Source organism: Coptis chinensis, chromosome 5 (assembly GCF_015680905.1).
Source record: "Coptis chinensis isolate HL-2020 chromosome 5, ASM1568090v1, whole genome shotgun sequence".
Lineage (NCBI taxonomy): Eukaryota > Viridiplantae > Streptophyta > Magnoliopsida > Ranunculales > Ranunculaceae > Coptis > Coptis chinensis.
Window position 1 is genome coordinate 94285575 of NC_141460.1, and position 24101 is coordinate 94309675.

Below are 24101 nucleotides of genomic sequence, written 5' to 3' on the forward strand. Positions count from 1 at the left end.
TTCGGTTTTAGATTGTCGGAATTCCGAAAATTCCAAAATCTCAAACGGTAAAACACGGTTCTAATTTGACTTCAAAAGTATGCTCTCTTACATTTTATCACAGTTAAAAAATGTAATCTACTTGCTTTTATGTAGTAGTGTATGAACGATTTTAGAAACTTGTTTGGGGTAGAAACTATAAACATAATTGCATTTTTGTTAGGGCAAGATAATTTTGTCTAAAATTTGTTCAGTGTTTGCGCAAGCTAAGCTATTGTTTTGTCCATTCAATATAATTTATCCAATTTTCCCTGAACTTTATGAACAACAGAACAAACCCAGTAGTGAAAAAGTTTCAACTTTCAACAATCAAAATTGGCCGGGAACATCTATTTCCAAGTCCATTTTGAATACTGTCAATTTCTATAAATAAAAGAAGTGTATTTTACGGGATTAATATTATCAACTTTCACATACATGGGATGGACTTTTATCAAAACAAAAGAGAGTTTGTAGACAAATCAAGTTAATAAGCAAAATAAAAATAATCCACTGTGATGCATTTAAATTCAAATAAATGAAAGTTTAGGGTGATCTTGGACACACCCATAAAACCACTCCCATACCCCATAACTAACTCAAGTTTTTGCCATACCCTATAACCGCTTCAATCCAATAATATCTCCCAAATTCATTTGGGATATTTCTAATAGGGCAAAAAAAAAAATAATAACAACAACAACAAACAAACAAACAAACAAACAAAAAACAAACAACAACACATGACTTTGTAATCTTGCACTTCAGAATTCAAAATAATTAGTTGACTTGTAATCATGCTTATTGGTGAGAAAAATGTTGTTAGAGAGCGAGGTAAATTATTGGAGAAGAATTCAAAAACATTTTTTATTATTTTTTTAAAGAAAGAAGAATAAGTAAATAACTTTGTTTTGTCTTGGGTAAGCCTAATAAAAAAAATAGTAATTTAGAAACCTAAATATGTCTTAAATAATTTTTATTTATTTATTTTAAAGTTAGGGTACTGGAGTGTTTTTATGGGTGTGTCCAAAATCACCCAAAATTTATGACATAAAATGCTTAAGCATCGAGGGATATTCCTAATACAAGTTAGCAAAATCCACAAGCCACTTTCTCTTTATGAAATTACTTTATATAATCAGTCGAGGCCATATCTCCTAATTCAATCAAATTTGTGGGCAGTCACAAACCACTTGGATCGACACCCTAGACCCTACCCTATAAAAACGAATTGATTATGTTCTTAATCAATTACTGATCAATTATTTAATTAGCTAAGCCTCCAAAGAGTCATGCAGCCACCTTAAACACATGAAATATACATATTCTAGCTACATGATTAATTTGCGATTCATCACCATTTTTAATGGAGATAATTTACGAAAAAGTTAATGGAGATAGTTAGAGGAAGATTTGGGTTTCTATTCTAATTCCTCAAGTGAAGCTCATCATTCCTGTGTTAATAATAATACATTATCAAATGTTCTAATTTTTCACGAGTTTGAATTAGACAATTTAACGTTTTTTGCAGTTGAAACTATTGATCAATTACTAAATTTTAATTGGCAATTTGGTTATTAGGGCTAAGAATATGTGTTAATGTGTGTACTTAGTAGTATAAGGCCATTGTTGTTGGGAGATTTTACTAGAAAGTCACACCTCAATCTAGTTACTTCCTATCCCAAATGATTTTAACTTTGGAGCTCACACCAAAGAAATCACACACCCAAGACTTTGGTAGTTATCACAACAAACTCAATATGCAAAGCCACTAATTTATCATCACAATCATAGCAAACAATAAATATATAAATAAATGATGCAAAGAGACACAAAGATTTAAGGTGGTTCGGTAAATGTTACCTACGTCCACACAAGAGCCGAGTTTCCTTTATAGTAAAGATTGGAGAGTTTACAATAAATATCTAGAATCAAGAACAAGAGGCCTCACTCAAACCCTAGTTTAATAGAGTTCCCACAATTCCCACGAAATGAATCTCTCAAAATTGTCTTAAAACCCTATTCTATTTCCTTTATATATGTACACATAGAAAAATGTGAGAAAATAGGCTTTGGGCCGAAATATCAAAAACCATTGAAAATTTCGGAAGGCATGAACGCGCATGGTGCGCCTTGGACAAGGCGTGGTCGAGCACAGATTGCCCCCTTCGTTGCCAATTTCTAGTAACTTTCTCACAGCATGAGTGCGGGGTGCTCCTGGGACAAGACAAGTGGAGCGCAAGGTGCGCCTTCTTCTCCAAACAGAAAATCGTGAAAGCGGCATAGTCGGACATTGGAGCAAAGCTCGATGGTTCCACAACCCAACAATCTCCCACTTGGAACCTTCGAGATTCTATATGCACATCACATCTCAATTGTAACAACTCAATCCAAATCCAATTTACTAATAAAACACTCGGCTCATCCATCATGGTCTTCAAGCAAGAAGACTCACCGAAGTTGAACACAACTTCAACTTCTCAGTAGGCACGGTCTTGGTCAACATATCCGCCAGATTCTCACTCCCTTGGATCTTCTCAAGTGCCAAAACCTCATCCTCCAACAGAGATCGGATAAAATGATACCAGAGACCAATGTGCTTAGTCCTAGAATAAAAAGCGGAATTCTTAGCAAGATGTATAGCACTCTGACTGTCACTGTGTAACACACTTCTCTCTTGCTTCATCCCAAGCTCTTCCATCGATCCCTATAACCAAATCATCTCTTTGCTTGCCTCTGTAACGGCCACATACTCTGCTTCTGTGGTAGACAAAGTAACAATCTTCTGTAACTGAGAAATCCAACTCACTGTAGTAGCACCTACTGTAAAGACATAACCAGTAATGCTTCTTCCGCGATCTACCTCACCTGCAAAATCGGCATCCACATACCTTTGCAGGTTCATAACACCCTTTCATAACATAGACGTTTCTCTGTAGTACCTCTCAGATATCTCAATATCCACTTCACGGCTTCCCAATGTTGCTTGCCATGATTAGACATAAATCTACTAACAACTCCCACTGCTTGGGCTATATCCGGACGCGTGCAAACCATGTCATACATAAGAATTCCAATGGTATAGGCGTATGATACCTTAGTCATGAAGTTTCTTTCCTCAACAGTCTTGGGAGAGTGTTCCTTGGACAACTTGAAGTGGACTGCTAAAGGTGTGCAAACTAGTTTCGCACTATCCATGTTGAACATCTTCAATACCTTCTCAATATACTTAGCCTGAGACAACTCCAGGATACCTTTATGTCTATCTTTTCCGATCCTCATCACTAGAATCTATTTCGTTGCACCCAAGTCCTTCATAGAGAACTCACTTGCCAACTTCTCTTTCAATCTCCCAATTTCTGACATATCAGAACTCGCTACTAACATATCATCAACATATAGTAATAGGATGACGTAGTTGGAGTCGAACCTCTTGAAGTAACAACAATGGTCAGCATTGCATTTATAGTAGTTATTTTCTTGCATGAAGTTATCAAACTTCCTGTACCACTGCCTAGGTGCTTATTTCAAACCATACAAGCTCTTTCTGAGCCTGCATACCATATTTTCTTTATCCTTCTTGATGAAACCCTTCGGTTGCTGCATGTAAATTTCCTCAACTAGGTCACCATAGAGGAAGACAATTTTAACATCCAATTGCTCAAGATACAAATTTTCCGCTGCAATAATACTCAACACTGACCGAATAGTATTCAGTTTCACCACTGGGGAGAATATCTCTGTGAAGTCAACGCCTGCTTTCTGTTGAAAACCCTTGACTACTAGCCTCGCTTTGTATCTCTGGGAACCATCATGTTCCTCTTTGACTCTAAACACCCATTTGTTCTGTAGAGCCTTCTTGCCCATGGATAGTTTGGCTAACTCCCACGTGCCATTAGAGATGAGGGACTTCATCTCATCTTGCATAGCAAGCTCCCACTTGCTTGCATCACTCGCCTCCAATGCTTCATCATAGCATTGAGGCTCGCCACCATCAGTAAGTAGCAAATAATTCACATAGGTGGAGGGTGGATATCTCGTACTCGGTACATGTGGCCTGGATGTCTTCCTTGGGGCACGAGGTGGAGATGGACTCAGTGATGTAGTATTCTCATTGTCATCTGAGTCACTACTACTGTCATCCTCTGACCGTGGGGCTCCCACTATACCACGACTTACATCAAAGTCTTCCAACTCAACATACTCTATGCCACTCTCTGTAACTGATTCCTTGGTTTGTGCTTCATCTCTGTCCTTGTACATCACCTTCTCATCAAACACAACATCTCTACTACGAATGATTTTCCGATTTTGATCATCCCAAAAGCGATACCCAAAATCATCACCGCCATAGCCGATGAAGGTACACTTTAGTGACTTAACATCAAGCTTGCTTCTAGCTTGGTCACTAATGTGGACATAGGACACACAACCAAACACCTTCAAATGGGAAAGGTTCACATCCTTTCCGCTCCACATTTCCTATAAAATCTTAAAATCCAAAGGTACTGACGGTCCTCTATTGATCAGGTAAACTGCTGTGCTAACACTTTCTGCCCATAACTGCTTGGGCAAGCCTACTAGTGTACGCATACACCTAGCTCTCTCTATTAGTGTTCTATTCATCCGCTCTGCAACCCCATTCTGCTGAGGTGTCCATGACAAAGTCTTTTCCATTTTGATTCCATTGTCAACACAACACTTTTTAAAACCTGAATCCTCATACTCTCCACCGTTGTCGGATCTCAGCTTATTTACTTTCATACTTGTTTCATTCTTAACCATGGCCTTCCAAGTCTTGAACACTTCAAATAATTCTGACTTGTGTCTCAAAAAATAGACCCACACCTTCCTAGTATGGTCATCAATGAAAGTCATAAAATATAACTTTCCGCCAAGTGAAGAGACATTAACTGGCCCCCAGACATCTATATGAATCAACTCAAGCCTGCTAGCTTTCGGAATCTGACCCATTCTCTGAGAACTCACCCGCTTCTGCTTTCCAAATACACAGTTCTCACAGAAGTCAATTTCAATCGACTGTAACTTTAGGAGTTGACCAGAAGAGTGAAGGATTTACATTCCTTTCTCACTCATGTGACCAAGTCTGCGGTGCCAAACATTTAGATCCTCTTTGCCATGTGCCACGACAATCGACTCACACCCATGTGTAGTCATGTAGAGAGTACCATCTTTCCTGCCATTTGCAACAACCATTGAACCCTTCGAGACCTTCCAAGTGTTACCGGTGAAGACTGTAACAAATCCTTCACTTGCCAATTGCCCCACAGAAATCAAATTCTTTTTCAAATCCGGAACGTGTCTGACATCCCTCAATAACCATGACGAGCCATTCTGCTTGACATGCACGTCACCCTTGCCGACAATGTCACAAGGTTGGTCATCACCGAGAAAGACCGTTCCAAGGTCAATTTCGGTGTAGTTCTCAAAGAACTCTCGATGTGAGGTAGCATGGAAAGATGCTGAAATCAAGTACCCAAGACTCCTTATTTTGCTCCATCAAACATATTAAAGCATCATCTACCATCTCAACAACATTGGCTTCTTTATTCTTTTTCTTGTTCTTATTAATGTTGTTGTTGTTTCTTGGTGCCGGGCAATTGGGATTATAGTGGTCAGGCCTACCACAATTATAGCATACAACTTCACTTATATCTCGAGATTTGTGTTCAACGCTTTGCAATCGGGGGGTTTGAGATTTCAATCTCCCCCTCCACTTTTTCTTACCACGACTCCTGTATGAATTTCTTCTTTTACTTTCAGTGCTCAATACCGACCCTGAAGTTTACCCCGAAGATGAAGGACAATCCTGTCTCCGGATTTCCTCGATTAATATCATACTAACAACGTGCTTAAACTACAACTTGGTCATTCCTGCAGAGCCACTAATAGCCGCCATAGTTGCCTTTTAACTTGGAGGCAATTGTCCAAGTATCGCCAAAGCTAGCACCTCATCACTAAATGTAATCTCAACTGACTCCAATTGGTCTTTAGTTTGGTTGAATTCATTTAGGTGATCCTTGAAGGAGGTCCCCTCCGACATTCTTATGCTAAAAAGTTTGGTGATCAAATAGACTTTGTTCACAGTCGAGGGTTGTTCATACATCGTTGTAAGTGTCTCCATGAGAGACTTCGCTGTCTTCTCGGTTTTAATATTGAAAGCTACCGACTTCGAGAGACTCAATCGGATTGTGGCCAATGCCTTTCTATCTTGCAAATCCCATATGCCTTGCGAAATCTCCTCGGGCTTCTCACTTATCAAAAAACTTCCATCAAATCCTTTTTTGATAAAGTCATGGCGCCCTCAATTTGCAAATTTCTACAAACCCTTAATAGCCAAGTTTGTTCCATAAAACTTCTTCTATCTTGTAGCTTTTCTTTGTTGGGATTTCACATTATAAAGTCACACTTCCATCTCGAACTTTAACAAATGATTTCAACTTGGACTTCTCGGAGGAATTTCTACAAACACCTAGCCTTATCTACTAAAGGTGGAGTCTTTTCCTCACACACAAGAGCGAGTTTAAAAAAGTTTATAGTAAAGATTGGAGTTTACATATATTGATTCAATGACCACTACACAAACATAATAGGATATTTTAAAAGCAACTCGCACCTTCTTTGATACCAAGTCTTGTTGAGATTTCACTAAGAAAGTCACACACACACAATCTAGTTACTTTATTTTCCAAATGATTTCAATGTAGCATTACTTGAAAGTATGGCATTAACACACAAGCAAAACAACTAGAAATAAAATTAGACATATATGTGGTACCTTCTCACCCCAAAGAACTTTGATAAATGTTATCAAAGTATCAAACTCAACATAACAAAGCAAGCAATCAAGAACATGTATTTCAAGCCACTAATTTATCATCATAGCAAAATCATAGCAAACACCAATAAATATAGTTATAGATAATTGATAACAATAATATAAATGAATAAGAAAGCTAATCGTAAATGATGATGCAAAGAGACACAAAGATTTTTCTTTGCAAAGGCTATTCATGGTTCGGTAAATATTATCTACAAGGACTTCCTAGAGTGAAAGGAAGATTTTGAAAGCAATGGTGGTTTGTTTAGGTGGGAAGTTTGCTTTACATCAATTTTGTTTGCTTTCAAGAGTATTCATTGGATTTTGTTATTGAGGTTTAGTGGTTGGTGTAGTTTTTATAGTAAAGATTGGAGAGTTTACAAGAGGTATCTAGAATCAAGAACAAAATAGGCTTCATTTTTTATTAGCAACCCAATCCTAACTTACAAATGAATTTTAAATTATGGAAATTTCTCCCACAATCCCCATGAAATGAATCTCTGTTTAAAGTTGTTTAACTTTTAAAGCAAAACCCTATTTTATTTTTTTATATAGGTATTTGCACATAGAAAAATGTGAGAAAATAGGCTTTAGGCCAAAAAATATCAAAAAATAAAAAACATTGAAAATTTCCAAAAATTCGGAAGGCATAAACCAAAGTGTGGCCTAAGGCGGTTTCATAATATTGTTATATTGGTGCCTTTTTTTTTTTCTCAACAATTTAATAAAGAAAAATGGTATATAAGTAGTAAGAAACTAAGAATTGAGGCCTATAAATTTTAGGGAGTTTTTTTCCCGTGATACGTGTGGAGGCCTAATTTTCGTGGAAGGAATTTACATGTTAGATTTCTAGTTTTACTTTCTTTTTGGGTTTTATGATATAAAAAGCAAATTAAGGCCTGAAGGTGAACTTTGGGAACCATGCAACTTACGACAAGACCAAGTATAAAGGACGCAGGGGCACTGCACGGGTCGCACTTCTCCCAACAGTCAAATCGCAGCAAGCGGGACAAGACCATAGTCGGACACCGAAGCAAAGCTCAAGGTTACACAACCCAACAATTGTAAATCTAATACTGGAGGTCTGCACTCTGCAGTCAACAATGTTATCAAGACCTTTATATCAAACTATCAAAGAAATATGTTATCAACAAACCTCATCAGCTTAATTTCTGTTTGGTTTAATTTCTATGCCATGAACCAAACTAAAAATTGGATTTCAAGTTTGATGTTCCAAGTTCCAACAACCAACTTTTGTAATGAATCATGTCACGGACGTCTCTGTGTCTGTGTTTGAGAGAAAAAGATCAAATCTACCAAGGCAATGTGTGTACAACCGCACTTGACCCAAAGAATGGATCATAATCACACCTCACTAATCTATTATTTTTTTTACATAGGAGCAACATTAAGTATTAAAATAATCCCAAAATGTTATATTGGAAATGAAGGGGCATTAGATGTACCACTCAAAGTAAGCCATTAGTGGAACATGCATTAGACATTTTTCCTAAAAAGTCATACTTGTAATGGAAATGTGACATAGAAAGACATTCTTGCAAAAATACTATGATTAATCCCTTTCTTCGGATCAAGTGGACCACTAATCATTTTACTATATAGTTCGGTTACCAAGTAGCAATTGGGATCTTAGAGCACCATATATTTCCTATTGAAGAGTAATAAAATCCATCAAACCAACATCAGGTTAATAAGGCGCCACCCACCAAAATCCCATAATTAATAGATTGATTGCATTAACTTTTGTTAGATAAAAGGGGTTTGGTGCTTATATGACTATTGGCTATTGCTGTATAGTCCACATTAGAAATGATTAGGTTCCATTTACATCAGCAAATCCCACTGAAATTGGAAAGTTTATAAACAGTTTTAGATTCTTCAACTGCATTTCCCACATAGCAGTTGGACGCATATTATGGATTAAAAATCAATGTACTTAGTGTTCTTATATGTATTTTTGAGGGCGTTTTCTGATGTTATGTAATTTCCGTGATGTCAAATTGACTACTTTAAGAAATATTGGTTAGTGCAAGTTTGCATGTAACAAAATTCTAGTACAAAAACCGATTTTTAACCTAATTTTCAAGAGATGTTTCTACTTCCATTCAAGAAAGGTTTATTATGACGACATACATAAAATGCACAAATTATAAGTCATTTCAATCATCTTTGTCATTTTCGATAAGTCAACTTCGTTCCATGATACATTACATGCTCATCGTGCGATACCTCTTAATTTGAACTAGCATCAACACACATGTTGTTTTTATGCCCAAACTAAATGATTAAGACAATAAATGTAATATTGTAAATATAGAAAAATAATATGAGCAAAACCATCCTAAAAAGTGTGACCAATAGTCACAAATCACATAATAAAAAATATATTATAATACTATTGCAAAAGTGTAAGTCAGGGTCAGAATTTTTAAATTAGTAAAAGATAAAGTTGTGACTTGTGAGCAAATTATTTCTGTTTTCATTGTTCGGAAAGCTATCTATTAAATTATGTCCTACTTAATATATAAGATTAATTTTACTTTTTAGTCCGAATCAAAAAATAATAACTAATTACTTTTTTGATAATAGAATTTTCTTGTAATTGGATTTGGGTGATCAATCATTTATGTGCTCCTTCTAATAGCATCTCTAGGTGGTGGAGTCAAATTCTCAAAATTTGTCATTAAGAATGTGAATGCTTGTTTACAAATAAACCAGCTCCAACTCCAAGTGGTAGCAAACAAATCTAGTTAATAGTGGGATCCAATTTTATTTTAAAATATTTTATTTTTATTTTTATTTATTTTTGTTAAAAATGCATGGGTCCAAATTAATTAGTTTTTAAATTATTTAAAATTTATTTTGCCTAAAAAAATGACATGGTTTGTTAAAATTAAAGAAAACCCTCTTCTCATGGGAGAGAATCAGAGATTGCAAGTTCGAATCCTACCAAGTGTTGGTTAGAATTTCTTTCTTGTATAATTATGTGATTGGGCTTTGGGTCAAGTGAGCCTTCGGGCTAGAGACAAGATGCTATTACGATAGGTGAACCAAGGAGTTAAAGCAAGTCTTCATGGACAAGGTGGAGGTGGTTGGGTCTACTAAAAACTGGCGCATCGGCGAGAGCTTTCGGGTTAGGTTCCCTTTGGGGTTGATGAGCCTTCGAACAATATAAGCCTTCGGGCTAGGGTCTTTCAATGTAACCGGTGTGGGGGTGCATCGGTGAGAGCCTTCGAGCTAGGTTCCTTTCGGACAATGTAAGCCTTCGAGCTAGGGTCTTTCAATGTAACCGGTGTGGGTCTGTCTTAACCCTCTAAATATTTTTAAAAAAAAAACCCCCACTCGACACTAGAAAGTTGGAAAGTCAAAATAATACCCACACGACACTCCCACGCCGTATCTTCAAACGAAATGTCAATTTTGGAAATAGAGATGCGAACAAACAATTGATGCAGCTGGGTTTGCTTCCACCCACATATGGAATTTTGGTAAATTCTGAATTCTTGGAGGCAAACCCAAGAGATGCTCTAAGGCCAAAATTGTAGGCACATTATTTTGATGCCACTTCAAAAACGAAAAATCAGTTTTTGTAGTTTGAAATTAAAGGAAGGAAAATGGTAGCTTGCACCTGGAGACTGGTAGTTGTAAGAACTTCACCTGAAACTCAAAGAAACCGTCTTTAAGAATGTAGAAATGGCTACGTAAGCGGGTAGGAGTTTTGGAATATGATGACATTCCGCTTATCCGAAACAACATCGTTTAATTTCCTTAAGAGGGAAAATTTGGGGTAGATCGAATGACTAATTCTTTTTGGAAAATTTAAGTACAGTAGTAGTGTGTAATAGAAAATTTTGTACAGTTGTGGAATGTCACGTGTGCGTGCATGTGTGAGAGTGAAAGATGTTAAATGTTAAATTATGTATGACACTATGGCTTGATGACATTTTTGTTTTAAGCCAAATAGTTCAAGACTGATGATTGTTGACGTATAAAATAAAAATTCTCTTCGTTTGCAGTTGAGAGGTTTTGAAAGGTTTTCTCTTAAGAAATGTGTTACTTAAACTGAAAGATACCTTGTTGGTTAATAATCACTTAACTTGTATGATGTTTGAACTTATATTTATTATATGTTCCACATTGCAATTAATGAATATGATTATATGATCTCTCGGAAAATGAACCTGAATTGTTTGGGGATTCTATAGTCGCCCAAACATTTGCATTGCCTGATGGTAATAGTAAAGCAAGGTATGAAGCCAGCGGCGGAGCCAAGAAATTTCTCGAGGGGGGCTAGTGTACTGTGCTAGGAGGAACTCATTTGAGATAGTGACCAAATGACCTCCACTACATATTTTTACTAGCTATGTTTCTTATTTTGCCTCTCTTCGATTCAATTTTGGATTATGCTCACTCCAAAAATTCTTTTAATTTATTTTCGAGCATGAAAACTTTTGTTTTACTTTGTAAAAGTATTAGGAAAAACAAGCCTTAGTCCACTATTTCCTGGCGTGGACGAGAAATGACAGCATCGAATGCATAAATAGAGTCACCTGGGCAAACCAAACCTCCTCCTAATGCCTAGCTAGGTGGGCCTGAATAATGTGTGTGTGTGTGTGTGTGTGTGTGTGTGTGTGTTTTTTTTTTTTTATACTAGGTGGGCCTAAACAAGTACTACTAATTTAGTTTTTGTCCCAAGTTAAAGGGGGGCCTACACCCTACCTGGCTCCGCCACTATATGAAGCTACATCAGAGAATCCGATTACAGTAAAGCTGAAAAGAAGCAAAAGGATCTGAGAGCTTTCTTCAGGAGAGATTATAGTTCGGGATTTCAGAATTCCGACAAATCTAAAAACCGAAATTCATCAAATTTCGACCCCTATTATATTCGTAATTTCGATTGATTTTAGAATAATCAATATTTCAACTATATATTTGAAAAACTGAAATATTAGGCGGAATTCTGAGGTTTAGTTCGGAATCACGAACACTGGGAAAGATAGAGCCTACCCTCGTAATAATGAAGAAAATAAAGTCATTAATGAAAAATAAAAAGATGAAGAATTTTTAAGAATATACCAAAGAGTTTTGGGATGATACTTTGGGACTCACTTACGTGTGGTGGTGCTGCGGGTGTTTCTTTTGCACCTATGAAAAAGCGCAACTTCATCTTAGGAACGATCATCCTAAGATAGTAAAACAACTCATTACTAAAAAGCAAAGACTAAAATATCGAATTCGAGCAATATATTATATACCCAAAAAACCAAAATATATCGGATATATCAATATATCAGTGGATATATATTCTTTTGTTAACCGGTCAAAATTTTGTTTTGTATCTTGATATATCGAAAATATCATCGATTATATCGGATAATATCATAAATATTGCGGATTATATCATAAATATCGTTGATATATTAATAAAATTTGGTAAAAAATTAGTCAAAGTCAACAATTTATATCGGATATATAGTATATATCGGTTGATATATATCAATATTCAATATTCAATATTGGCACAAAAAAAAATCAATATTCAGTAGAGATATATCGAATATTTTCATCTGTACCCAAAAAACAAGATATATCAGTGATATTTTAGAAATCTCAGCGATATTTTAGGCCTTGCTAGAAAGTAGCATAATGAGAACATCCTACTTTCACGAAAAGAAGTGGTAAGGAAACACATCATATTTTGAGTTGTATTTTCTTGTAAGTACAATAGCTTGTAGAAATTGTGCCTTCAGGCTATATACTAGTGTGTCGTGTTGTACCTCCCTCTAATAAATATACTTTTAGCTAAGGAGGAATGTAAGCTTCAAGCTTTGCTTTGGTTTTAAACTTTTAATATACAAGTGGGGTCTATTTTAACTCCAGCTTAACTTTTTTTTAAAAAAAAAAAAAAAAAAAAAAAACTTAGCTGCGTCTTTTACATTTTCATACTTTAAGAGTGTAAAATTAAGATATCATAATTCCCTGCAGATTACTTGCACAAAAAGCTACAAAATAAGTGCAACTTTTGCATGTTTACATTTAGTTATGGAGATGATGCAATCTTATTTATAGGATAAATTGTGAAGGTATACTGTTTTGTATGCAGAAATCTCCTTCCGTTTTGATGCCAGCAAGATCTACCAGCAACTGAATGCTGTGTCGCTGGTAATTTATGGTTCTTCACATTATATTCACTTAAACCATTTTTTTCATTGATTATAGTTGATAGTTTGCATTTCTCTGCGTATTTCAAAGTATAGAAACAAGTTTTAGAAAATTAGACGTCTCTTGTGAAGAAATAGGCTTTGTCTCTCAATGGTGGTGTACGTATTACGCATCAATCGGATTGGTTTTGACTAGGCCAATTAACAAAATCATATTAGGCCAATGAGCACTTTTCTTAGTGGATAGATTAACACATGATTAGCCTGAATTAGAGTTGCCCAATTTGAGTTGAACGTCTGAGCAGATAAGGACTAGTGCTTTTTTGAATCCCTTGCCCTGAATATGCCATCAATTTCATGCATCTTCGGAAAAATGTTCCAATCCAAGGGCTGGGTTGGCTGACCTTTTCTATTACAATAATTCATTAATTCATAGTTGTATACTCATCTCTGTGGACATTGGTCGAAAAAAAGTGTCTGAAATTATCACAATGAGAGCACTATACCATATAAATCAATCATCACCGGTCAACATATCTGATATATCCAAGTATCCAACACATTCTGTTCCCATTAGCGTAATCTATTTAATTAATAGAAATGCACTACATATATGTTACATTGCATTTAGACAAACATTCAAGTATTCACACAATGTTTCTTTTTCCTTAAAGTTTCCCTTTCATTTAATTTGTTTAATTAAGTGGGAGGAGATTTTCTAGTCCGCAACCTTCCTCAAAAAAGTATTTGGGGCGACTCGCTCTGGATATGGACATACAATAAGTTGCACTCTGGTGCAATCTAGCGTAGGCCGCACCCATTGACTCCTCTTAATCATGTAGTCCGGTAGGGTGATAATTTGTCCCTCAGGCCTCACCCGACCCGCTCCTCAAAATTGCATGTTCAAACCCTTAAAAGTTGGCATTCACAAATTTGAGAGGGAGGGTCGCCCGACCCTCAAGTTTATAAGGGACGGGTTAGAACCTAGATTCTGAAGCATGAGTTCGACCCTTATTAAGCCCTCACCATCCTTCATTTGGCCCTCATTCGTTTTCTTATTATTTTACATTATATTTTTATATTATATTCTAATTATCTAAATTGTATAAAAAAATCACTAAATTAGTTTTTAATAGGAGATAAATTAGAACATAACATAACATATGTGTTTTTGTAATTGATTTAATGATAGGTATATAAGTCATACATAAAAACAAATCCAATTTAACAATATAGTTAAATATGAAAAATGTAGATGTTTTAAGAATATCATCTCTTCCACCATTTTTTTTTTTTTTTAAAGACATAAGAATTAGTTTTGTATACTTAATTAAAATTAATATACATAATCAAAATATGATAAAAATAAATAAAAAAAATTAAAAAAAAAAAAAAAAAAAAAAAAAAAATAGTAAAGTATAATTAGACCGGACCCGACCCGGCCCTCATTTGTCCCTAAAAAATGAGGGTCGAGGGGCAGGGCTTGAGTTTTCATGCTTAACCCTACTTGACCCGGCCCTCAATACAAAATTAGGGCTGGCAATGGGTTGGATCGGTCCGGAATTATGCAAATCCAAAACTGATCCGCTTTTCAACAATACAAACCCAGAACCGGACTTGACCCGAATGGATATTTGAGTTAGAGAACCAGAACCGAACCGGAAACTTTTTTTTGATTCCGGATCCGATCCGTTCCGAACCAATAAGTTCAATTTTAACCCGGTAAACCAAGTTTTTTATAATTGGATCCTAATTTTCGTATATAAATATTAAATAATTTTTTTTGCTAAACACAAAAACAATGTACACAAATCCAAAAGGCATAATGAATGATTTGAAATCCAAATTTGTAAGGGAGAATTTTCCTTTAGATAGAAACCATATTTTTATTATGTAAAAAAAATATAGTAATATTACATATGTATTTTGCATATATTATTTTGGAACTTTAAATATTGCAATATTGTATAAGGTAATAGAAATATATGGTGGAGGAAAATTTGGAAAAATAAGACTAAACATTTTAATTGGATCAGGCCATAACGGTTCGATACATACTTAATCCATAACCAATCTAATAAGAATCCGGTTCTGATTTTCAAGACTCAGAACCGGTCTAATATGCTAACTAGCTGTCCCAAATCCGCTTTTATTGGTTCAGACTGAATCGGGTATCAGTTCTATTCTGACCCATTGCCAGCCCTCTACAAAATAGGAGAAGACTAGCCCGGCCCGGCCTTTTTATCACCCCTATGCAGTTGCAAGCGATGCTAGTGTGGCATGTCGGCCTGATACACGGTTACGTACAGAAAAATGAGTCGACGTATGAATATGGTAAAATCTTTCTTCCATGTTTTGTCTCCTATATTGTTTACAAAACATCGCCATCTGCATCACGTTTGAATTCTGTCTCATTACGAAATGTTTGCTGCGATGTTGACCTTCATAACTGATAAAGTTCATTACTATCATTGACTTCCTTTGGCTCAATGCAAGGAGAATAAGCTATCCTGTACTTATATATGTGACACAACAAGACTTTCTCTGATATGAGCTCCACACTGTTTCATTATCTATGTGAGCTCAAGAGGCACTAGGAGTTTCAACTCCTTCTCACACTATAATAGCATCAAAGTTCCTCTTAATTCATCTACTTCAGCTTGCAGTACGTTCTACATTTCTCACGGTTCTTGGAGAAGTACTTCAAAGGGTACAGTGCCTCATTCGACTCTTTGCTGCCGCCTGTCGGGTAGGTCATGTCTTCCCAGACATAGATATGGACCCATAAAGCAACCATTTGCAACTTGTTTTCCAAGCGTGCATTCTTGTACACAAGTAGAAAGCTCCATTGTGGGATTGTGTCGTCTTCTCTTCCATCACGTCGCAATGGCCCTTTAAGCATCAACATTTTATACGAGTGTCGACTTATCATGTATCCATGTTTCAGTCAGCTAAAGAATGTAAAGGCGCTTTACTCCTGTTTAGATGTCACCCTCCACGAGCGTATTAATACAATTATGTATTATACGACACGCTTATGGATGCCATGGACAGGAAATTTGTAATAAGTGTCTACTCGTCATTTTCGATCATCGTCATTATGAGAAATAAATCACTTTTCATTAGCTAGAGCTGTTCTTGCATTGGCTTGGCAAAAAATAGTCCCAGTTCCCACCATAAAATATAAGTCATTAGAGACCACAAATTTATAGTGGGCAACAATTCAGAACGCAATAAGGTTTCTAAGTCTAATAAGGAACAGGCAATCACCAATTCACCACTACATAGTAAGTGGGTCTTTTTTTTTAAGCATAAAATAAGGGACAAATCTCTCAACTAAAAATGCAAACAAACAAGTAATGACAACAAAAACTATTATCATACCTTTTTACAGGTCTACCAAAATATAAGCACCAACCTCTGCTGATATAAATGTTGAGAAATTGATTTAATCATGAAACACTTGCATTAGTCTTATAATTAAGCACGTCAGTTTTTGGTTCAAGTACTGCTCACCTATAGAAGTATGCATTATTCGCTGCTGAACAAGTTTTCAGAATATATACACAACCAAACGAATCTAGGTGGTCGTGGATTCAATCCATGAAGGGGATACGTTTCTTGATAGTTGAAACTTGAAACACCCTGGGTCAAGGAGTAAGCTGTCACCTCAAGCTCTACTAACCAACCACCTGGTCCGCCACAAATTTTTTCCTATACTGACAAACTTGCCCTTCCAACCTAGCTTATTTCAAGTTTCAAACGATAGGAAAAATGGCCCGTCAAATTTTGAAGCCACCACCTCATAACTTTAGGAGGCACTCAAACCACTCTGCCAATCAGTTATGTGTCTGATATAATTCCTTTTATTCTCTGTAAATGCATGAGAAACAAGGATACCACTGTTTTGATAATGGTGTAAGCACTAAAATCTTAAAAAGGTTAGGTGACCTGAATTCCTATTCCTTATACAATATGAGAGTGGAATACATACAAACATAGTGATATTTTTGAAAATGCAAAAGCACAACAAGGCTAGCCATACATGTCAACATAGCATGATGAAGGCCTTACAAGTTGCAATAAGCACAAAATAATGACCTCACTAATCATATCAGGGGAATAGACGGATTTTCCTCTTCTTTTTGTTTTGGCTGGGTTATTGTGTGGGGGAGAGGGGGGCGTGGGTTGTTCAGTGACCTCATCTGGGGGCACAGAAGCTACTAAGATATACATGACTTTGTTAGGAATAGGACCTGTAAGGTGTCATGCAACGAGGAGCCATTTCAGCTGCCTGCTGTCCACCTAGCACAATTTGTGAAAGAAATATTTTCTCCATATGCTGCCTATTTAAAGAACTGACACACTTAAATACCATAACATAGAAGAAAATGACTTCAGAATTTCATTTTCCAGCTTTTAAGGATAACTAGAACAAACGTATACACATGACAAAGCTCTAGATTTTTCTTTAAAACGTGGAAAAATACATGTATAGATTATTGGTGCAAATATACAGCTATTCACAGTAGAAAAGAAGGGGGGAGGGGGACTTTACATACCATAACTTACCAAAACCTGTCCTTATTGACACTCAGGTATCCAGCCATTACTTTTCCACCAGTATTTCTCATGCCATCTATGAGGAAGCACCATGTTGATCCCAAAGCCCCAATGAAGTAATCAGCTTCAGACGCCATCAAGAAATTCACAAGGGGATAATTTGTGCTGGTTTCTCTTCCAAGACTTGCCTCATAAGAAGCCATTGTAATATTTCCTACTTGGCGTGTCACATTTGTGTAATAAAAGTTCCAATGGGTGTATGATATTGTTTTATCAATAACTTCCTGTATATCATATACGCCACCAATACAGAGGTATCAGTCATTATTCATTTGTTCATAGCAAATGGAAACCGGCAGTCAACATACGAACCTGCATTTCTGTGGAAAGCCAAATGCTGTTAAGGCTTGGGAAGCGCTTTCGGATCCGGTCAGCAAGACGCATGTACTCTTCGAATTCAATAACTTTCATTTCACAAGCCTTGTCTCCCATCCTTACATGCATGCTTAAAATTGGCCTAGGGACCCAAGGTTTATGATCGGACCATACAATTCGTTCTATATCAGATTGAGGATTGTCTCCAGCCACCTGTTTAACTTTAGATTTAATCATCTATTGAGAAGATAATAACGGGCAAAGCCGTTGTCTTATTCATGTACAGTGGTTTTAACTAATAGCATTGTGTGCATACATGGTAATAAAAATAACATTGTTATCAATGGCTGTGGAATATGTAGGGGTAGCAATTCTGTAACCGACATGAAATTAGCAGGTTTGGGATTTGATATATACAGGTTCTGGGTCGCTATAAACAGGTTAACAAATAAACACGCCAAACCTGAGGAATAAGCGGGTCGGGTTTGGGTTTCAAAATTTAACCCAGTTGACCTGCAACGAGACCCATTTAGTTGTCGGGTCAAGCGAGTCGAGTCGATAACCCATGATCTGTATGACCTGTTTAGATATATTTAGTATAGTCATTTTAAATTAGTTAACACATGTATATCTTATTATCTTAACTTGAATCATGTATATAACTTAATCATACGGTCCAACTTCATTTTAAGTTATAACTGCATAGTATATCAAGAGACAAAAGCGAGGCAATCACGTCAAGTAATAGTGAAATTTTGTAAATAGGTCACCTGTGAACCCGACTGGAATCTGACCCAACTATTTAGCGGTCATGGGTCGGGTTTGGTCTTGCCATAGAATTGGTGTTTTTTTCAACAGCTATAAATTCAATGAAGTACATACGGGTTTACAAGCATTTTCATACCTTTGGCCATTGTTGGGAAAGGTTTTGCAGAACCATCTTTGCAGCATGCATTCCAAAGGCATTATGTCGAGCAATATTCAGCAGATCACATGTGTACTTACTTTGAAACCTCATGAGATAGCGTACAGCCTGAAGCAATTTTCAGTTTCAAAATCAGAATAAAAATCACGACAAAATGAAATAATTAAAATTTGAACACAAAGGAAAAATCAGGGTTCTGACGCTATCTTCAAATCTCACACAATTGAAAATTTCTCAAAATTATTCTTTAGCAACCTTTCAGCTTCTCTGACTCTGTTCAAGGAAATCTAATCTCTCTAGCCTACACATTGTTATTATTTAAGCCACAAATGTTACACACATATAATTACATAAACACTAAATCCAACAAGCTAAAAACACCAACTTTATGCACATAAACCCTAGATCCAAAATCATAAGTTACTAATCCATTGTTCACTTTACTAGTCACAATGTCCATCAACTTAGAAAACACTGCACTAGAGCAAGTATCCAAACCCTCCTCCCATTGTGTTCCATGGTTGATCAATCCAGGAAAATTGAGGCCCAACATGGCCCGATAGCTCACATGATCCATCAGGTCTAAGTTGACAAGTCACCTGTTCAGACAATCAGACCCAAGATAATAGACAACCATACCAAAAAGGAGTTTATGCACTAGTGCACTACTACACACTTAAATGCCTAGAATGGATTGATTGAAAAAACAGTTTCTCTCTTCACATGGCAAAAGATTAAGGAAATTGTATTGTTATGAGGTTTGAATTTTCAAGCATATCTCAGTGAAAAATCATAACTAGTTATCTACAAGCAAGGATTAACATTTAACTCGTACCTGTGCACGCCACCACCTCCTATCCATTTTGCGGTGATTTCTAACCAAACTCCCATTTATCTCCGTTGTTGGCTGCAAACAACTCCAAGGTTCACCCCAGATCCTGCAGTAGAAACCTAATGTGACTAACAAAAGAATATACACAAAATAGAATAAGGTACCCAATCTGTATAACGCAGACAGAACATATTACCTTGGTATTCGTCCAGCCCATATTTCCTTTGAGGTATAGTTATCTTTTCCTGTTACAATACCATCCTCCCAAGCTTCTTTATTCTGCATTAGTTCAGATGCACGATCTTGACATTCTTTAGATGTCTCGGGGAAGAAGTAGCAAGACCAACGGGAACGCAATGGACCTGAATAGGAAGAAAGCATTTTGTTTTACATATACCAAAAAATAAGTTCCAAAAACTAACACTATTAACATGTGTAATGACTGACCCTTTACTGCAAAATCAAGTTCCTAAAACTAGAAAAAAAAACATTTTACTTGGAAAATTGTACGACTGACCCCTTCAGATAACACGATTGGCATGTGTGATGACCCTCTCCACTTAACCACCTCGTAAGAGGTGTGGTTTTCCTCAAAAGGCTGCGGTGCTAGCTACAGTTAGATCAATCACATGAGAACCACTAACCTACCTAATGCGGGACTAAACTCCTGGCATAACCATTACTCGACTTGGGCATATATGCTCAGGGTATCACAATGTGAAACTAAAACAGAGAAGATAACAAATATCTGAAGCACTCAGATTTCGCAAGACAAAATGTGTACAGAAAAAGTTAGTTTCTAGAAGATACTGACTTAACAACTAATCAACTGCAGGTGCCGACTAGCAAAGTCGGTAAAACCTTTGGTGATGATACCAAAGGTCTGGGGGTCGAACCCCGCCAGCATCAATGAGTTACTGATCTCATTTAAAACAGGCTTGCCAATCAGAAAAAAAAAACAACTAATCAAACATAATACCTTCACACCCGTCATGGTCAGCTCGGTTGTAATATTTTGTAACAAGAACTCGCCGTTCGTTGATGGCAATAGCAAGAAGCCCACACATCCCTGCTAGTTGGGCCCCAATACCAAATCCCGGTAGCTTCTCCCAGTCAGCAACAAGAAATCTTACATTAGCATCATGGCAGTTTAGGGGGTGTTGGTTAACCCAAAGGTCTTGTTGTACTTTCCGGGTCAAAGGGAAATTATCTTCATCTGATCCTACAATCTGCAGGTGTTGACATTATTAGTTAAGCGGCAGACCAACAAACTTATCATCTAATGGAAGAAAAAAGAAGACAAAAAGAAAAAGAATTATAACAAATACAAATATGAATCATAAACATTGGCATAACACTTGGACAAGGAATTACAGTCCATAATATTGAAAAGTAACAATTATCAGGGATTCATATTCCCCAGTCATAAATTAGAGAAATATTGTCTCCCCTGCATTCCACAGTTCGCAGAGTGCAAAATAATCCGCTGGACTGTTTGCAGTTTTTCAGTAGGCTGATTTGGAGGGAATAGTAACGATTTTCTTAACAAACACAACTATTGGTATTAGTTTAATAGTGTTCTTCAGTAAACACTTAAAGTATGAAAGTTCCGGAAACAATGATAAAAGGGACAATAAACATCCCAAATCAAGCATATCTATGAAGATACAAGATAGGCAATTTAGTGAATGATAGACGTCTATAGTTGTTAGTAAATAGAAGATACAAAACAAAGGGTGAAAAAGGAAGGGTCCACACATTTTGAGTAAAGTTTGATGGCGGTTTTTACATCATAAACTCATGTGTTCTTACTTGGGAATTCATTGGAAAGAAAAGTTCTATCCGTGCATGCTGAACTATGTTTATTGGTAGAACAAAATTACAGATTATTTGATGCTCATTGTCAACAAAGCACATACCCAGGGAGCATAAGCACCTTCACTGTTTCTTTGATGCTCAGCATTCTGCAGTTGTTTATCCAGTGTAGACCAATGGTGGAGCAGTTCCAAGCCCAACGATCCTTTCCATGTAGTCCATGATGGAGATGTTTGGTCCTCCCGGCGGTTGTCCAGAAATTCATTTATCCGTGCAGTAAATTTGCAGTTTTCCAAATGTGGGGCTTTGGGCACTATTGACTTCCTCAGCCGTACAGTGCTTAAGAGCACCTCGTCCTCATGTGCAGAATTATTCAGCAATGCTCCCCAGGCTGAATATAGTAATGAGGCTCTCTCATCCTCGTGATGCCTATTATTGTGCTGTGAACTCATTTTCCTCTCAGTTTCTCTTACTAGTGGTATTTGTTCACCACTTGTACCAATGTCTACAATCAACCGAATAGTGCGTCGTCAACACAAGCAATCACGAAACGAAAATCATGGAATGCAGGGGACTCTATCTCTACAAACCAAAACGAATACAATATATTGAGGCCCAACCAAGACTCAACTTCTCATAAACACATCAATTCAATCAAAATTAATAACTTAGAGCCAAGATAGAGGAATGCAACTTACAGGTAGTCCCTGGGCTTGAATTTTGTGGTAGAGTTCCCAATGACAGACTTGAAAATGCAAATCCTCCAAGCTCCAGGGCACTAAAAGAAGTAAGAGCAGCTAGAAAGAAAGAGGTAAGACATACCCCACACAGAAAACCCACAACACAAATTTGACATGGAAATGAACTCCCCATTTGCAGAGCTTTTAGTGAAACAACTCTCTCCAGAGTCTTTTGTGTTGTTTGCTCCATTTCTCATCAACAACTTTACAAACCAAAATTCACAGATGCTAAACAACCTCTTTAAAATCCCCTTTTTCAACACATCACATTTTCATTCCCAACCAACTTCTTTACTGTAGTCACATGAACAAAAAACTTCACTAAAATGAGAAGATAAATCATCAAAAGCAATCAACTAACACACTTGATAAAGCTTTAAAAATTTCTTTTTTCTCACCCATCAAGAACAAAATAAACATCAAAAGTAGTTGCACCTTAATTTGATTTTTCAGACTTATAAAGCTCAAGTGATCATATTAACCCCACTTCATCAAAACCCATAATAAACAAATGATCATGCAAAACACTCCAAGTCCTTGAGCAACACGTTACATTTCATCATAAATACATATGTAACGTGTTTAAAAAGCTTACCTCACTAAAGAAGAAACCAAGTCACCAACTCACCATACAAAAGTGTTACAAAAACAGATAAACAAAAATCTTGGGAACGTAAGATTTAAGAACCAGACAATATATTCTCTTGAAACAGTCATATGTCATCTAAATAAATACCTGCCACCACAGAGATTATTCTCTGTATCTCTCTCTTCATTTCATTTTTTCATCATTTTTTAAAGAGTGTATATGTTTCTGTCCTTTGCCCATATACTACTTCAGTCATGATCATTTTTTTTTTGTTGGCACCATTCAGTCATGATCACGAGTCATTGCTGTGTTAAGCTAAGGTTTTCATGATTTAATGTCGCTTTAGTTGTGATTTGGTGAGTAGAAATTTTGATGTTTATATATTAAGTAATGATGATAGTGAAGTAACACTGTAACCGTGCAACACCTCTACTAACTTCCAAACAGAAGTGGGTCCATATTAATAGGAAGCAGTTTTTCTGCTCTATCAGTTTATCTTGAGATATTAAGTACTAGGAGTATGGGATTTATGAATTCTAGTTATAATCTAAAAAATAATATAAAAATATTAAGAGAAATTAAATATAATTTGAATAACGTAAATAAAGTTTTTTAAATTATTTTAAATAATATGAAATTAATTCTAATTTCAATAAAGTGAGAGAGTTTTTGGTAAATTATTTAAAAAAATGGAACTTATTAGAATAATTAAAAGAGGTGGTTCTAAAATCATAAAATAGAATTCTGAAATACACAGTTTCGGTTGATAATTTTCCTCCTAAAGATCCGGCTTTCATATAGTGTAGAGATATAGTGGAAATATATTATATCGATATATTTAGAGATATCTATCCGGATTTCAGAAAAAGATATATAAATATCAAAATATGTTCAGAGATATATACAACTACAAATATCGGTGATATTTTAACGATATTTATGATATTTGTGATATTTTGCGATATTTTACGATATTTGAAGACATTTATCGATATTTTATATATATAACAATTTTATTTAATATTTACCATTATATTTCAAATAAATATAAATAATATATCATGATATATCAAGAAATATCTACAATATTTATGATATTTATCGATATTTTAGATATATTCACGATATTTACATGTGAAATAATGTTAAATATCTCCAAAGAAAAAATATATCTACGATACATATCTAAAAATTGAATATCGATAAATATCCATATTTTGA

General features: G+C 36.0%; 1 protein-coding gene across 3 annotated transcripts; it reads right to left on the reverse strand.

Moving 5' to 3' along the window:
- Nucleotides 1-17486: 17486 nt before the first annotated feature.
- Nucleotides 17487-23230, reverse strand: LOC147500312 (uncharacterized). Of its 3 annotated transcripts, none has more exons than XM_086561985.1 (9): nt 23028-23230; nt 22250-22585; nt 21656-22056; nt 20716-20965; nt 19933-20098; nt 19740-19842; nt 18884-19012; nt 17977-18192; nt 17487-17888 (listed from the first exon to the last, which is right to left on the reverse strand). In XM_086561985.1, exons 2-9 carry the CDS (start codon nt 22479-22481, stop codon nt 17610-17612), a joined length of 1776 nt encoding a protein of 591 aa, XP_086418111.1. In that variant the 5' UTR covers nt 22482-22585; nt 23028-23230; the 3' UTR covers nt 17487-17609. The 3 variants fall into 3 exon arrangements, with proteins under 3 accessions (XP_086418111.1, XP_086418110.1, XP_086418112.1); XM_086561984.1 differs by having other exon boundaries at nt 22887-23230; XM_086561986.1 differs by lacking the exon at nt 23028-23230 and adding an exon at nt 22727-22820.
- Between the last annotated feature and the right edge of the window lie 871 nt (nt 23231-24101).